Raw genomic sequence first — 18,342 nt, 5'->3', positions numbered from 1 at the left:
AAAGAGAGAGAGAGAGAGTATGGGTAGGGAGGGGCAGAGGGAGAGAATCTCCAGCAGACTCTCTGCTGAGCACAGAGCCCTATATGGACTCAATCCCAGGACCCTGAGACCATGACCTGAAATCAAGGGTCAGATGCTCAACCAACTGAACCACACAGGCAATTAAATTAAAAAAGAATAATGTAAAAAAGGAAACAAACATACGTAAATATTAATTTGGGGGGATTTACATTTTTGATGCATCTTTCCATTTGTTCAGATATTAATTTAATTTATATGCATGAATAAAATTTTCTAGTTTTCTTTATATAAGAATTTCATGTTCAGTTTATTCTAAATATTTTTACTTTATTGTACTTATGGGTACAATATTTTCCCTTTTCAATTACTAGAAGCTAGTGGCTAACATACAGAAAAGTTAATAAGCTCTTATATTTATTCTCTATCCAACTATCTCAACATTCTTGTATTAATTCTAATAGCTTACAATTAGATTCTTCTGGGTTTTCTAGGCATAAAGACCATAAATGTGCAACTATATATCTATTTATGTAGTTTTATTTCTTCTTTCCAAAGTTTTTACCACTCATTACATTTTGCTTTTTATTTCATTCACTAAAATCTCCAAGACAATACTGAATATCAATGATGATAGAGGGCATCTCTCTTTCCTGATTTTAATTGAAATGGTTTTGATGTTTTGCTATTTAGTATATTTATTTACTATTACACTTTGGTAAGTAATTTTTATTATGTTTAACCCTATTTTATAAATGAATTTTTGCTAGAAATGACAATTAAATTCTATCAAAAGCCTTTTTTTCACTGTTAAAGATCATTATATGGTTTTTCCCTTCTAGTTTGTTGATGTATGAATTAGGTAGACAGATTTTACAATATCAAACTTTCATTCATTACCGAATTTTGTATTATTGAATAATTATATCCTCTTTGTTAATAAGATGTCAATTTTCTAATATATTGCTAGATTATATTTGCCAATAGTTATTTGGAATTTCATATTTCTATTTATATGTTATACATTTATATTTCAAAGTTTTGGGTTTCATACCACATCTCTCAGGTTTCATATGCTAGCTTAAAATTTTTTCATCTTTTCATATGTCCTGGAGGGGTCTGAACATCATTGGTATCATCTGTTTCTTTACAGGTGAATAACAGTTCAGCTGTGATTCTGGCTGGACCTCATCTTCCAGTTTCTTCTACTGTATGACCTATTCAAATGTTCAATGTCTTGGATGCATTCTGAAAATCATTAGTTTGCTAGGAAATCATCTAGTTCTTCCAGGGTTTCCAATATGTTGCTACAAATGTATTATTCTCTTTCATTCCTACTTTTTAAAAACTTCTCAAAAATATTTTTTTATTTCTTTATTTGAAAGGGGGCATGCACAAGAGAGGGGGAGAAGCAGAGAGGGACAAGCAGACTCCACACTCCTCAGATCACGACCCGAGCAAATCAGGAGTCAGATGCTCAGTCAACTGAATCATCCAGGTGCCCCTCCCGCATCTCTAGTTTTCCTTACTCATTTAGTAATTAAGGTTAAGATACATACGGCATATGCTGGTTTCACTCAGGAGAACAGGTAAATGGTGACAGCATTAAAAGAGAACAAAAACAGGGGTGCCTGGGTGGCTCAGTGGTTTAAGTGAGCAACTCTTGATTTCAGCTCAGGTCACAATCTCAGGCGCATGAGATTGAGCCCCACCTGCACTGGGCTCTGCACTGAGGGTGGAGTCTTCTCTCTCTTTCTTCTTCTGCCCCTTCCCACCCTGCACACATGCACATGCTCTCTCAAGAGAGAGATCAAGAACAAAGAGAAAAGAAGACTGAGGAGGGTGTGTATTGATATTGTGAAGGATAAATAGTGGAGTTCACTTCCAGTGTGGAACTGAGATACGAATCTGCAGATAGGCAGAAATAGCTAGAGTAGCATCCAGGTAACTGAAGTCACCAAAATAAAAAGTGTAATATGAGAAGAGGATCATGATTGAAACACAGAAAAATCTCAACACTTAGTGAAGGGTAGAGAGTAAAGAACTAATAAAGAGAAAGCATCAAGACATAAAAACCAGAAGACTGGTATACCAGAATGCAAGGAAAGAGCAAGTAAAGAAAAAGTAGAAGAAAGGGAAGGAAGACCAGATGGAGAAGAAGGAGAGGAATGTGTAGAAGAGGAAGGAATAGTCAACACTTTGAGAGATCAGTCAGACAGGTGGGTTTGTGTGGAACACAAGATGAAAACAAGAAGAAACTGTCAAAGAAATCAAGGGCCACTTTAACAACAGGTTTGAATGAGGGTCAGAAATCCTAAGTGGGCCCAGTTCTGTCACTAGAGGAGAATAAAGAACTAAGGAATCTCAAAAGTTCTTACTGGAATATTCAGGTAATAGCAAAGTGTACAATAAAGTGTAAAAATCTTGTGTGCAGATTTCCTAGTGATAACTGATTTCCCCCTTGACATGTAGTAAATGTGGGGCAGGTAGGTCTAGAAAATAATTTTCATCACCAAGAATCCTTAAAGAAGACCCATATAATTAATTGACATTAAAATTCTCCCCTATGAATACCCTGCTGTAAAACTTCAAATTAATATCTGTCTACATGAGATGACAATATTCTCTTCATAAAGTGATTAACTGCATATTGCCCTTGACCTTTTCCTTCTATATACCCTAGAAACATCTAATGTAATCTGTTAAATATAATATAGTTCCAGTTGTTATTGCTATTTTCATTAATTTAATTCTGTTGATCAGAATGTAGACCTTCCTCTATTCAACATATCCCCTGCTGAGCTTCAATTAATGAACATACCTTAAATATGATTCAAAATGTTTTTTCTCTTGATACCCTAAGTGTTTAAAATAAATTCTTTCCCAAATCATATCTTAACCTCACAGCTTCCTAACCTTTTAAAGCACTAATCGTTCTCGGTGAATTTAAGTTTAAAATTCATGAACGAACACTGAATTTTGGTTCACCAGCAGACCATGTGGGCCAAAGAAGAGTACCATTATTAGTTGAAGGATAATTAGCACTGTTTAAAGAATGTTCACGTAAAAACATCTAAACCAGTTTCATAAAATTAAATTCCTAGAAAGTGCTTGCAAAGCAGCAACGAAGGTTCCGTTAGTCCCCACTGGCCTCATTCTGCACACAGCTCTTTAGAACACTTTTGGAATTAGAGCCCCTTAGTCCTGACTTGAATTATGTCATATAAATGAAACAAGAAAGTGCAGTATTGTAGATCTAATGAGTAAAAGACCCTAAACTATGTGCTAAAAAAGCTCAATAACAGCACTGTTCCCTTAGGAACAGGTACGAAATAATTCCCATTTTCCACAAGGAAGCTCAAAGTGATTCTGCAAATGAGATGTTATATTGGCAGAATAATGGCTTCCCAAAGATATCCATGTCCTAATCCCTAGAAATTCTAAAGGGATTTTGCATGTATGATTAAGTTAAAGTTCCTTGAGGTGGGGAAAGTATCTTGGGTTATCCAGGTGGATCCAATGTAATCATAGAAGTCCTTCAAAGTGGAGAAGCTTTGGGGCGCCTGGGTAGCTCCATCGCTTAAGCATCTGCCCTCAGCTCAGGTCACGATTCCAAGGTCCTGGCTTCAAGCCCCTCGTTGGGCTCCCTGCTCAGCAGGAAGTCTACTTCTCCTTCTTCCTCTGCCCCTCTCCCCATACACTCTCTCTCTCATAAATAATTTTTTTAAAAAAGTGGAGGTTTTCCCAGCTGTGATCAGAGGAAGATGTCACTAGGACAGAAGGATAAGAAAGATGCTACCTTGCTAGTTTTAAATATGGAGGAAGGGACCACAAGCCAAGGGAGTACAGGTGGCTTCTCGAAGTTGGAAAAGGCAAGGAATCAGATCCTTCCCTGGACCTTCAAAGGAATGCTGCCCTGACCATACCTTGACTTTAGCCCAGTGGGACCCATGGCAGACTTCTACCCTGCAGAACTATAATATAAATTTCTGCTGCTGGAACCAAGTCATGGTTATAGGAAACTCATGTAGAACTGTTATGTCAGAAATAATAAGTACTGGTATTCAGTAAACTGTTCAAATTCACCATCAAAAGTTTTTTAATGCTCACTAACTGTGAAAGTGGACCAAATAATCATATTTAATTTGACTGAAAATAAGAAGGATTCCACAAATGGTAAGTTAACTTAGGACAATAGTTTTCACATAGTAGATACTACATTCTCTGATTTGAATTGAGGTTCACTATATAAAATACAGAAACTATGAAAAAACTAAGAGAATGCACTCAAAGCTAGTATTTTCCTGTCTCTTTAAGCTGATGTTCAGGAAACTAATTTATAATAGGACATGTAAACAGCACCAAAAATCCTTCACTATCCAAGAAATTTTTTGTACAGAAAGCTTATGATGTTAATTCTTTAAAATTATTTTAAATATAGTCATAAAGTTTTAGGGATGGGAGGTATCTAACAAATCAGCTAGCCATTTTAAAGATGAAAAAAGTTATTTCTCCAAGGTTTAGTTTTGGCATAAATGTCTTATTCCATAGACCTATTATCCAGATAAGCCTTCAATGTGCATTGATTTAAATAACTGGTTTCAATTCCAAAGCATCCTGCTTATATTTTTTATATCATCAATAAAATATGGCTCCTTGTCAAATTAAATTCTGAACTACTGAATTTAGATTTGCTATTATAAAAGATTACTCATAACAACCACCATAGAAAATTATTTCTCATAAGATCCTAAGCACTGTGAAGACAACTACAGGTAATTAAAAGTACAAAGAAAATGGCAATCAATAGGCTTATCTTGGTAGAATACTTTTCGACATACAGCAAAACTAAAATAGCAGTGTCATAAACTTCTAAAATCTGGCATTATAGAAATTCATGCTTAATTGGGGAAAAAATGTTTCTATTTCAAAATCTTTATCACAGAGACAGATTCGTTCTAGGTACCAGCTTCTCATACGGAGTGCTCTATGGTCGGTCCTGGGGCACACAGAGAACAGCACACTGTGCCCATCCCATCCCAGCACAAGGTGCCAGCCCATCTAGGGCTCCTTCCCTGGTTCTGAGGGCTCCATCTTGGTTCCACACTGGCTTCTCCTCCTCTCCACACCTGAGAGTGATCCTCTGCTCAGCATGCCCCTCCCTGTACTCACAGGTTCCCCTATTACCTACACACTTGATGTAGCTGTCCCTTAACCCCTCTCACCAGCTTCTGATGTATACCATTTGAGTGTTCCACCAGCCCCAATCTCCACAAGAAAATCCAGCCTTGTCCCCACTAGAGATTGCCATGTTCCCTAAGTCAGTAAATGGTCTCTACACACTAGTTCCAGTGATGCCTCCGGCAGTCCTTGCAGCCAACCGTTTACCATTCCCACGGTTCCACCTCCTAATACCTCTGGAGTCATCTCCTCCTCTCAGCCACCCCTGGTTCTGCAGTAGATGAGAAGCCCCCTCTCACCAGCTCTTGCCAGTACACTGATCTCTCCATTCCTCTCTTGCCCACAACCTCTCCCTAGTCCTCTCCAGAGTCCCTTGCAGGTCCCTCTCCACAAAAGACACTGTCACTCTCCTGCCCAAAGCTTTAAAGTCTCTTTATTAACTAGAAGACAAAGTTCCAAGCAGTTTCCCACAGCAAACAGGAGCACCTCCAATGGCTCACACCAAATTTCAGCCTCATCAACTGCTTTCTCTGGTCATTTATTCAACAAATATTTATGGAGGACCTACTATGTTCTAGGCTCTGTGGACACAACACTGGACATGAGGCCTCACTCACAAGCTTTAAATCTAGTAGGTAAGGGGGACATTGGGTGTCTCAGTCAGTTAAGCAATCGACTGCTGTTTTCAGCTCAGGTCATGACCTTAGGGCTGTGAGATTGAGCCCTCCTGCCTCCCATGGGACTCTGCACTGAGCATGGAGCCTGCTTGGGATTCTCTCTCTGTCCCTCTGCCTGTCCTTCCCACTCGTGCATTTGTGCACATGTGTGCACACTATCTCTAAAAAATATCTAGTAGGTAAGAATCAAATATTTAAAAATATAATTGTAAACTATACTAAGTGCTTTCACAGAGCATAGGGCTTGGGGAGCACAGAACAGACAGGTCAGCCTCATCTAGGGGATCAGGGAAAGCTTTCCCAAGGTGAAAACATGAGGCTCTGTAGGCATTAGTATTAGCAACATGTGTGTACTATAATGAGGCAAAAGACAGACCTGGAGAGAAGGCAGGAAGTAGAAGAGGTACAAGGGTCCTGTGACAACCTGAAATAAGGACAGCCATCAGAGCAGGGCAGATAGGCACAAGCCCGACTAGAGAGAAGGCTGAGGAGGCAAGAAAGGGCCAGATTCTCCAGGATTAAGTTCTACTAAATCCTTGGCAAGATTTGCCTGTATCCTATCCTACGGGCAATAGAAGGCATTTGAAAAGTTTTAAGAACAGCTAAGAAGCAGGCTTGTGTTTTAAAAAGAACAGTGTGGCTGCAAAGTGAAGACTGGAGTAGGTCATCTCAAGCACAGGTCTGGGAGATGAGCTGGGACATGCAGAAGGGGGTAACAGCTTGGATTCAAGTAGATTTGCCCTATGCTTCACAACTCAGGGCTTTATGCAGAAATGCAATGGAGGAAAGTCAGCACTAGGATGAGAGAAGAACAAGGATTCACAGTTAAGGAAAGATGAAAAGAGCAGACAGACTAGAGAAATATTCCAGAAGCAAAACCAACAGCGCTTATGACAGACTGCCCATGAAAGTGAAAAAAAAGTCAAGTTTGCCGTCCAGGTCTCAGGCCAGTTGCCAAACTGGGGAGCGTCTTCCTTTCTCCAGGGCTGCTGGGCATGGGCTCTGCTAAGAATGTATTTAATCAAATATAAGATCTCTTTTATCCCCAAATAATGGACCCATTCAATTGAGTATTCCAAAAGTTTGTGTATTTTTATATACATTTTATATCTGTTCAATTTACTGAAGACCAGACCCATGCCGCTATCATTTTCCTCTGGTCCTCATTTTCATTACAACAGTCACAAAATATTGGCAAGTCTTTAATTTTCACTTAAAGTGCTTTTCCAGAAAATTTATTTTCTACACATAGCTACCCGCCAGAGGCTTTTCAGGAAAGACTCCTGACAAAACACCATGCTGCTTCCAGTTACATCAGAGAAGAAAACCAAATGAATTTTTTTTTAATTAAACATTTAGTGGTGCCTGGCTGGCTCGGTCAGTGGAGTATGTGAATCTTGATCTCAGGTTGGTGAGTTTGAGCCCCACGTTGGGTGTAGAGATTATTAAAAATAAATGAATAAACATTAAAGGTTTAAACTTAGTATTGGTCTATTCCTCAAAGAAAAATAATTCCTTTCTTAAGTAGTATAACAAACATTTCTTTAAAAAAATGTTTCACTCAGTGTTAATTCTCTAGAGTAAATAATTTCTAAACTGTCCTTAAGAAATCTTCTAAGCAAAATATAAGAACTGATACCAAAAGAACCTAAAAACTATTGAGAATGAATACATAAATTCCCCATTTAAGCTGTTCAAGAAAAATACCATTTGTTGAATATATACCAAGAGCCAAATACATTCTAAATACTTTCTCATTCAAAGCTGGTAGCATTACAGGCTAAGATAACCTATTACTCTCATTTCACAAGCAAGAAAACTGGGGCTTAGAGAAGTAAAATAATTGTTGAAGTCACACAGCCAGTTAAGTGGCAAAACCAAGATTCAAAGAGGTTTCTTTGATTCTAGCAACACACTCTTTATTTCCTTTCATATATCACATGAGAAATTAAAGTTTGGACTTCTAAAAGACAACATTTACCCTGGGCTTAAGACAAAAAACAGGGCTAGACACCCAGGGCCCAGCCACCTATCTGTGCCCACCTGCCTGCATGCCCTGGCCTGGACTTTAGGGAAGTTTCTGTGTATTACACTGTAGTATCTTCATTGGGAATTAGATGCCATCTTAAAGTAAAGCTTTTTTTTTTAATGTAGGGTTCAATTATACATATGGAAATCAGTAGAAAAATAAGATTCAAGTCATGAATTTTCCCAGTGAATTACTAAGGGATTCATCTATTCTGTGAAGTGAGCTACTGTACAAATGTATCTTTGCATTTAAACACTGAAACAAGAACACACCACCAATTCCTATTTCCTTCTGACTTTTGAGGGAAATCCATGCACAGATTCTGTGAAAGCCCCAGTGCCACATCCACAAGGGACCCAGGCACTGAGACCCGACTGCCATACTTGACTCTCCCTGGGCTACATTGGGAATTATGTCCCACGAGGGCTGGGAGAATGAGGGTGCATAGCTGAATGCCTACCTGAAGCCTATAGTGAAATCAGAAAGTACCATGCACACAGAAAGGTGGAACCCTTCAGATGACTGTTAACAACTGGATTACCCTGATACACAGGACCCTCAAGTACTACTCGCTTGCACATGCACACACCGGGAAGAGAGAGGCAGACAGCCAGGAGATATGAGCAGGACCCCTACCCCTACCCCAAAACTCACTGCCCTGTTTGCTTCACCACTTCAGGAGCTCCTCATTTTCTTCTGATCTCCTCTTCAAGACTTGATACCATTCTTCTCACCCTCCTGGACTTCTCCTTCTCTTTCCTTCCTGACTGTCCATCCCTTCCCCTATTCTAAAGCCGTATGTGAGGAGAACAGGGAGCATCCACATGGGAGGATGGCAGGGTTGAGGGGCTGCAAGGAAAATATCCACATGTGGGGGAGTCCAGCACAGAGTATGACAACCTGGCAGGGTGGGGGGGTGTCCCCACAGAAGGATGCCTTGGCATGGAGCAGGGAGTAGAAGAATCTTTTTTAAAAGAATATTTTTATTTATTTATTCATGAGAGAGGCCAAGACACAAGCAGAGGGAGAGCGGGCTCCCCGTGGGGAGCCCAAAGTGGGACTTGATCCCAGAACTCCAGGATCATGACCTAAGTGGAAGACAGATGCTCAACCAGTGAGCCATCCCTTGAGGAATCTTAACTAAGGTGTTGAGGGCATCTACTTGGGAAGCTGGCCTAGAGTGTAGAGTCAGAGTCCAAATGGAGCAAGAAGGGCTTCCCCTGGACGGGCAGTCTGGTGCAGGGTGAGGATGGTGTGCTACAGAGCAGCAGCCTGAGCAAAGGAGCTTGAAGATGGCATCTTAGGGGGAGCAGCCCACCATGGTGGAGCCCGAGTGAGACAAGGTGGTCACATATGCCAGGGATGGGTCAGTGGCAAAAACAGTTACACAGAGGAGGCTTTAGCAAATAAGCAAATATACTAAAGATAACGGGAGCTACAATTCTGTCAAAAACTGAAATTCAAATCTATGAATGACAAAACTAAAATTAATCTTGAAGGATCAGCCTGGAAATGGAGATATCACTGTGAATTCATATACAGAGAGAGAATGATATAAATAAAAATACTGACATGAAGTGTGTGTGTGTGTGTGTGTGTGTAGTGTGTATAAATCTGTATGTATGCAGATATGTGCATATAAACATACAAAGAGATACTCCTTAGCTCTGAGGTCCACTGAGAGGGCCTGAGAGCAACAATAACCTAATAGCAGTGAACACACTTAAAAAGTGTGTTCTTTTTCATGTGTGAAAAAGAACCAGGCCTCTCTGGAGAAAATACTGATTCAAGGAAGGGAGAATATAAGATAAACCTAAAACATCTTGAGTCACAGAATATGGAAGCACTCAAAGAATAATACAGATATATCAAAAAAGACACCAACCCCAACTTGAAGGGGCTCCTACTGGCCAAACATCGGTCAATTTGAGTACCAAAAAACTGACAGAAATTGATTAAAATCCAATGAAGGAGCCACAAGTCCATATTGAAATAAATAAATTAGATAAATAAATAGAAGGAAGGAAGAAGAAAGGAAGGAAGAAGGAAGGAAGGAGAGAGAAAGAGAAAGAAAATAATTAAGTAAAGTGGAAAAATAAAGTATTTAGAGCTTCTAATTTCCTCTCTATAAAACTCACTAATTCCAAAGAAAAAACCGTAGCTTTACAGTGGAGAAACCTGGTAGACACCAGCTTAATCAAGAGACCAAAGTAAGTTATCCTCCGAAATGGGACAAATAATAATTGTGTGCCATCTAACAGGAGGCCAAGAGCGAGGGGAAAAAAGCATCACTTCTGTGATACTGCCCCAAAGATGTCCAACTTGAGTCTAATCCTGAGGAAATATCAGACAAACCTAAAATGAGGAACATACAAAATAACTGGGCCTGTGCGCTTCAAGCGTATCAAGGTCAAGTCCAGGGGAAGCTGTGGAGCTAGTCTAGATGGAGGAGCCTGAAGAGGCAGGTAAGGAACTGCAAGCCATGTTCTGAACTGGCTCCCTTCCCCATCGAGGGCATCGTCAGGATCACTGGTGAAACCCAACTGGGTTCTGCAGCCCGCATGGCAGTAAGGTATGGACTTTAACTTCTTGTCTTGAACAGTGGACTGCAGCAGTGCAGGGCATGATCTTGTATAGAGGACATACATGCTCAAGTGTTTGGGGGTGATGAGGTATTAGGTAGTCAATATACTCTGGAATTCAGAAAAAAAATGTCTCTGAGCTGTACTTGCAACTTTTTCTTAAGTTTGAAATAGTTCCAAAGTGTTAAGAAATGTATTTAAGGAAAGAATATAGTGCTAAAAAAGCACAGGGAGATGAAGTAGTCATTAAACATAGGCATGTCAGCAAATACGTCCATAGTCCAAATTAAATATTTCACAGAAAACCATTTAGGTTCAAACGAATATTGAAATGCCCCCAAAGCAGCAGCTTTAATCTCAGTAGCAAAAGGTAATTATGCTGAACAAAAATCAAATATGCTTTAAAAAAGCAAAGCACATTAGTGGAAAGAATCCTTTGGTTAAACAAAAGTCTCCAATCTTAGGAACAGAAAAAGGAAGACCTTCAGGAGGAGAAGATGGGGTGTTTTGCTTAGGCAAGAGATGGTAGCCAGCCGCAGCCAGGCCCTCCTTACAACTATGAGGCCTGCACACCTTGAAACCTTCCCAAACAACTCCACTGGAACCAAGTAGTGCTCTGTGACATTTTCGTTGGCTAAATCAATCTAAAAGTCAGGGCACTCAGTCCCCTTTTCAGAGTTCAATACTCTTATCATCCACCAGGGACCTCTAATAAAGTAGTAGAGGCTCCTCTGCAGGACTGCGTGAGAACATACATAATCTGGAAGCTTTCTCAAGAATTTCTTTAATGGTGTAAAATTTTCATATGATGTCTGCTTTCATATATTAAGGAATTCAACATGGCCTTTCTCTCTGTGTGCTTTACAGTTTTATTCATTGATTTCATCTATTGACTGAGTCCCAGCAGAAAATAAACATGCTCCTTTCCTTTGTGAGAATGTATATCCACACTACAACTAATTCACCAGGAGAGACAGAATATTATTCGGGAGGTTTGGCAACTTGATTATTTAATTTCAAAAATTAGCTCACTATCAAGAGTAAATAAATTATTTGAAAGTCTACACTAAAAACTATTTTTTACACAGTAGTATTTTTGTTACAGTGGCATCCGGATGCATTTTACAAAAGTTTCTGCCAAGAAAAGTATATTAGTTACAAAGAAGTTCCCTGCTTATTACCTAGTGACAGTTTCAGAACTCAATGAAAATATAATTCCTTGAGTTCAAAGCAGCCAAACACATAAACATTTAACTATCCATTTAATGACAGTAAATGCCATTTGTAAAAATAAGAACTGACTAAAGCAAAATCGATTTGGTTTTCCCTTTTCTGATGTTGCTGTCCATTTTTGGGTAAGGACTCCCTTGGTGGGAATGAACAGACCTCTCACCACGTTTTGAAAATGTAGGTATTATTTCCACTGACATATAATTATTTTGCAAGGAAGTATTTCTGTCATTACACCAAGGAAGTAAACTAGTTACTCTAACAAAAGACTTCAGGGATAACGCTCAAAGGACTATCTTTGAATCTTTTAGAATCACTTAATGAACCATATCCCCCAACACCAAAACTACTCCTTGAAAGTACGTTAAGCACTTTTGGAAGCTGTGTTAATTATTCTTCTTCTTGAGGCCACTTAGCTAATTAATCCTTCAGAGCTCTACTAAATTATTACTTTAGGATGCTAAGAGATAAATTCTACTGGCCGGATTGGACCTGATTACATGCCTTTAAAAGATACCCAATTTAAGTGGGAGACATAGCATATTACATAACTTAATTTTTAAAAGCCAAATGCCCTAGGATATGCTGAGAGAAAACATAATAGGGAGAAAAACACAAAATAAGCAAAGTAGTGAAGATAATGAGGTTATGAAGGAAACAGCTACTTGGATGAGGCCAGAAGAAGAGGACTCTAGGCTGAAGACACCATTCTTCAGATAGCAAGATCTAGACTGCATATTCTGTTGGACTGAAGCAAAACAGGGGAAGGCAAGGTTTGGTGGCAGGTATCAGTCAGATGCCAGATGCTTAGCGGCCTCTAATGATAATCTAGAGGGGCACCTGGGTTCAGTTGGTTAAACATCTGCCTTCAGCTCAGGTCATGATCTCAGGATCCTAGGATTGAACCCACATCGGGCTCTCTGCTCAGTGGAGCTCCTCCCTCTTCCTCTGCCTCCCTCTTCTGCATATTTTCTGTCTCTCTCTCAAATAAATAAATAAAATCTTTAGAAAGGAAGGAAAGGAGGGAGGAAGGAAGGCAGACAGGCAAGCAGGTCGGCCAGCCTTTTACTAACAGAATTTCAGATCTTAGCTAGGGAAGAGAGGGTTTAAAAAAAAAAAAACACTAAACAATTGAAAATGATTAAGTTGGAAGATATTATTTGAGAGATCCAATAGAGATGAGTGAAGAAAAGTTGGGAATTGTTTGGCGAGACATAAGGGTACATAAGAAGGAGGGGTCGAGAATGTCTCCAGAACTCTAGACTGACTCCAAGTGGAAAATGGTGCTACAGGAGAAGCAGATTCAAGATCTGGGAACAAAGAGTTCAGCTGTAAAGGCGATGCGAAATCTAAAAAGTAAGAAAAATAAGAAGAGGGAAGCTTCCACTGATTTGGGAGGTCCCTCATTCCATTCAATGGACAAAATGTTGGTGACCATCCATGTGGCGCTGGTGTGAGAGGTAAGAAGAGTTGTAGGGGGATGACTGAGTATAGATGCCAGATGGTGAGGACAGGATAAGTTGTTGGCAAGTAAGGAAACAATATGGCTCTCGAGAAACTCCCAGGCTGATAGCAACTTCCAGCCACAAATAACAAGACAAGAGACTCTGGAGTAAAGGAAATCTGCACCCAGTGATAACGCAAAGTGATATTCAGGACTGGATTTGGAAACAGAAAACGCATTAGTAGAAGAATTGGTGGATTTGAATAAAGTATACAGTTTATTGATCGTGATGTACAATGTTAATTTCTTAGTTCTGACAAATATATAAGATATTGAGGTTAGCAGAAATTCGGTGAGGGGCATACAGGACTGTCTGTACTACCTTCACAACTTTTCTCAAATCTAAAATTATTCCAAAATGAAAAGTTTACTTAAAAAAAGGGAAGAAATCCCAAAACAGACATTCTAACAGCACTCTCCACTGCACAAACTGAAGCTTTTAATGTTCAGAAGTTTCCAAATTTATTTTTCAATCTTGACCTGATAACCTGACTGTACCATGATTATCTGATTACCTACCTACTGAATTGTAAAACAAACAAACAAACAAAAAAACTTAGAAAATATAGAAAGAATTCTTCTACTTCACAACTTGGAGATAATAATTGTTAACATCTTTCTTTCTATCCTATAGATGTGATTTTTTTTTCAACCATCACTGAGATTACTATCCTCAGCTTTCTGTCTTCTCCCTTAATATGTTATCATAAGCTTTCCCTGCCATGTAATTCTTTTTTTAAAAAAGCACTTAAGATGCCTGGGTGGCTCAGCAGTTGAATGTCTGCCTTTGGCTCAGGTCATGATCCCGGGATCCTGGGATTGAGTCCCACATCAGGCTCCTTGCGTGGAGCCTGCTTCTTCCTCTGCCTGTGTCTCTACCTCTCTCTGTCTCTCATAAATCAATAATAAATAATCTTTTTTTAAAAAAAAGCACTCAAATGACACACAATTGCCCACATACAGTAGACTTGAAAAATCTATTCCAAATTCAATGGACATTTACATTATTTCCAACTTTTCCCCATTTATAATTAGTACCACAATGAATATCCTATGCATAAATTCCATGCAGATGACTTATTTCATTGGGAGAAATTCCAGAAGTTCCTGAGTTGAAGGAAATGTTCATTTAAATTTCTGATAAATGCCATTAATATGTCCCCCAAAACAATGGAACAACTGGTACTCCCAACAGCTGTGTACAGACAGCCAGCTCCCCCAACCCCAGTGGTATCAGTCTGTTTTTAATTACTGTTAATTGGGAGGCTTAAAAAATGTTCATCATTACATTTAAATGTGTATTTCTTTGCTTCCTAGTAAGACTAAATGTATTCAACACATTTATGTTTTAGCTACCTTCATTCACTCTTCCATGAATTGCCTGTTCACACTTTGTCTGCTTCTGCACTGAGATTTTAGTGTATCTTACTTAGTATTTTCTAAATCCATTGTGTTTACGGACCTTCTGTCAGTAGTTGTGGTAAATATTTGCTAGTTTATTATTTCCATTTTAATTTTATTATGATGTTCTTTGATGTATAAAGCTTAATTTGGAGGTGTATACATCTTATTTTCCTTTATAATTTCTTCTACTCTTTTTGTGTTTATAAAGACCTCACTGCCCCAACACTCAACCAAATATTAGCATTAGTTAAAAACATTTAAAATTTAGAAGGAGAAAAGCCAGATCACTTGTCTAACTGAAGAAATGAGCTGTTTTTATCTTGGAGACTTCAAATGTAGAGGTCTGGGATTACGCAGTGATTGATAATACTAATTGGATACCTTCAGTCATAAATCATTATTAACAAATAATACTTACTAAAACAAACCTTTTCTTAGGAGTATCCAAGACAATTGCTAAATTTTTTGAATCACCAGGAATAATATAGCTCAGAGAGTGTCCAAAAGAACCAAACAAAATTAACTTTGGGTCATGATTATGTCAGGAAAAATCTAGTTCAGCTATATTACACAGCTATATTACACAGCTATAATAGCACCTTACTTAGTAGCTCTTACTCTTCACATCACATTTCTAAGCAAGATTCATTTTCTCTACTTTTGTCTTAATAGCTATGAAGAAGGGAGAATGTTAAATAACAGGTAAAGTAGAAAGGGCACAGGCTTTAGAACTTGCTAGATGTAGGTTCAAATCCTGGATCCACCATTCACGAATTGTTTTCCCTAAAACAGTCAAAGGGCCTCTCAAAGCTTCATCATCTGTAACACAGGAGTCACTACTAGTGGCACAGATTGCACATTCAATAAATTATTTTGTAATGATTTTCAAAGAAATGCCTTCCTTGTTGTAAAATCAGGACTAAGAATCAAGTGTTTACTTTTCAATACAGTTTTCTGTTCACATATAAAGACATATGTGTAACATTATTTATTTATTTATTTTTAATTTTTTAATTTATTTTTTATTGGTGTTCAATTTACCAACATACAGAATAACCCCCAGTGCCCGTCACCCATTCACTCCCACCCCCCGCCCTCCTCCCCTTCTACCACCCTAGTTCGTTTCCCAGAGTTAGCAGTCTTTACGTTCTGTCTCCCTTTCTGATATTTCTCACACATTTCTTCTCCCTTCCCTTATATTCCCTTTCACTATTATTTATATTCCCCAAATGAATGTGTACCTTTAAAGCAAAGTAATCTTTGTTATTATTTTTAAGACATCGGTAAGTGACTAATTCTTTTTTGTTTCACAAGCAGTCTCCAGAAAAATATTAAACAATTTCCAGAAATTATAAGAAGAAAATCCCCACTGTAATATTACACCAATAGACAACTTAGGGAATAGTTTCCTTCATCCCACTAAAAGCAGTACCTGAAAATTCTCTCAAAATTCTCTCTCATTCAATTTCCATTTCAACTATAAGTTTGTTGCATCTGTAGACACAAACCAAATCCCAACCTTCTTCTAAGCCCGTAGCTATGTTCAACAGAACCAACCACCTCAGATTTGGGAAGAATAAACCACAGGTGAAACTTTCGAGAATGGACTGATGCCATAAAAATGAGTCTGACAGTGGAAGAACAATGGCAAAAAGTCACTTTCTATTAAAACTGAAAAAAACTATTTACAATAAACATATATTTGGCTATAATGGAATTATGAATACAAAATTACTAAAACATCTTAGTTTTGAGGCTGAACATTCTTTAAATTGTTGGCCTAACTGCATCTTCTTTTCTACAATGAATATTTCAAACATAGAATAAGAGAACCTAAAACAATTTGCATTAGTATGAAAATGTAGCTACAGAGGAGAACAACAACTTAATAAATCACAATCTCTCTCTCATAAGAAAAAAATAATGTTTAGAAAAACTCTGCTATTAAGGCCAGGTACAGTCCAAATTTATTTCTAGAATTCCAGTGTTGCATAACTAAAGCATATTTCAATGGAGCTGAACATCAAGTTACATAATTACCAAATTACTGCATTCTATTTTGCTTTTTCAGCAAAGAACATGATGGGACTGGCTGACAGCAAGAGAAGAAAAGAATTTAAAGCAGCATATTTTGCTTATAGCAGAAAACAACTTTTATTTTAAAAGAATTTAGATGGAAGATCACAAATTTTCAATATTCTGTTCCCAAATTAAGCAATATAAAATGATCATTAAAAACCTCAATTTTTGCTTGCCATTTTGTCAAGGTATTTTTAGTTGTTTCCATTGTTTATTTTTTAAAAAAGCTCACTCAACAAATATTTAACATAGTTTTCAATATCATTAGAAAAGATTTATCAAATTTATATGCTTCCTTCCATGGAGAGGAGCACAAATGTGGGCCATTCAACTACATTTTACAGAAAATTTAATAACAGTCATCTGCTTATATAGCAACAATTACAAAATAATGTAATATATATTCTAGGGAAGTACCATCTCTATTTGTTGATTTAAATTTAAAACATCAGAGGGGCGCCTGGGTGGCTCAGTTAAGCATCTGACTAGATTTCAGTTCAACTCATGATCTCAGGGTCATGAGATCGAGCCCCTCACTGGGCTCTTGCACTGGGCATGGAGCCTGCCTAAGATTCTCTCTCTCCCTCTGCCCTTCCCCCGCTTGCTCTCTCTCTTAAAAAAAATAATTACAAATAAGTAAACAAATAAATTTAAAATGTCGGAGTATTCACTGAATATTAAAAAGCTGTTATCTAAAACCTGCTGATTTATTAATAGCCAAAATGAGGGATATTCATTTAGAGCAAATGTACAATCTCCACTAAAACATAACTTCAATGGAAGAGGACAAATGCAATCATTAAAAGATTAAACTACTCTGGGAACAGCTCAAGCAGAGAATTATAATAAACTAAGTAGCCTCTCTTATTGTTTATTCTCAGGAAAGGTTTATAAATCAGAAACTGTTTTACTTAAAGCATTTTTAAAAGGCAAACAAGATCAGAGCTTCAGATTTTTTCTTGATGTATATATTTGAAAATCTTAAATGACTAATAAAGTCTACAGAAGAGTCAATAAATAAATTTATTGGCAGTGTCAATAAATGATACTATGATTATAGACTTAAATTAATAAACCTAGTGGCGCCTGGTTGGCTCAGACGGTTAAGCATCTGCCATAGGCTCAAGTCATGATCCTGGGGTTTTGGGATCCAGCCCTGTGTCAGGCTCCCTGCTCAGCGGGGAGTCTGCTTGTCTCTCTCCCTCTCCCCCTCCCCCTGCTCATGCTCTCTCTTACTCCCTCTCTCTCTCATGAATAAATAAAAATCTTTTTAAAAAATTAATAAACCTAAAACAACAAAACAATAAACCTAAAACAACAAAAGCCATCTAATAGAAACTTCATTTAAAAGTTATTCATTGAGGACCAAAACTATAAAGGATGGTGATGATTACCGTGACTCAATGGGGTTGCATCATCCATGGGCTTCTTTTCTTCTTCAGCTTGCTCCTAGAACACATAAAATGTGGTTTAGACTGTATTTTTGGATAACTGTTTGACACACTGGAAACTAACTTTTCTGTGTGCAGGAAGCCAAGCCATGAAAAGCACCATAAAGACAGGGACAATACATCAGTAGCCAGCACCATCAAGTGGGTGTGCAAACCCCAGGAGGCATGCCATGATCCATAGGAGTAA

At 38.1% G+C, this 18,342-nt stretch overlaps 1 protein-coding gene across 14 annotated transcripts in view; it reads right to left on the bottom strand.

Moving 5' to 3' along the window:
- L3MBTL4 (L3MBTL histone methyl-lysine binding protein 4) overlaps window positions 1–18,342 on the bottom strand; it is a 498,239-nt gene that overhangs the window by 346,476 nt on the left and 133,421 nt on the right. For all 14 annotated transcript variants that reach the window (XM_077900038.1, XM_077900045.1, XM_077900039.1 and 11 more), the window contains one exon: window positions 18,099–18,153. In XM_077900038.1, the coding sequence (XP_077756164.1) occupies window positions 18,099–18,153 (55 nt within the window). The remainder of the gene's footprint in view (window positions 1–18,098; window positions 18,154–18,342) is intronic.

This window comes from Canis aureus, chromosome 6, assembly GCF_053574225.1.
Source record: "Canis aureus isolate CA01 chromosome 6, VMU_Caureus_v.1.0, whole genome shotgun sequence".
NCBI lineage: Eukaryota > Metazoa > Chordata > Mammalia > Carnivora > Canidae > Canis > Canis aureus.
The sequence above is the reverse complement of the archived record's forward strand: the minus strand, read 5'-3'. Positions and strand labels throughout refer to the sequence as shown.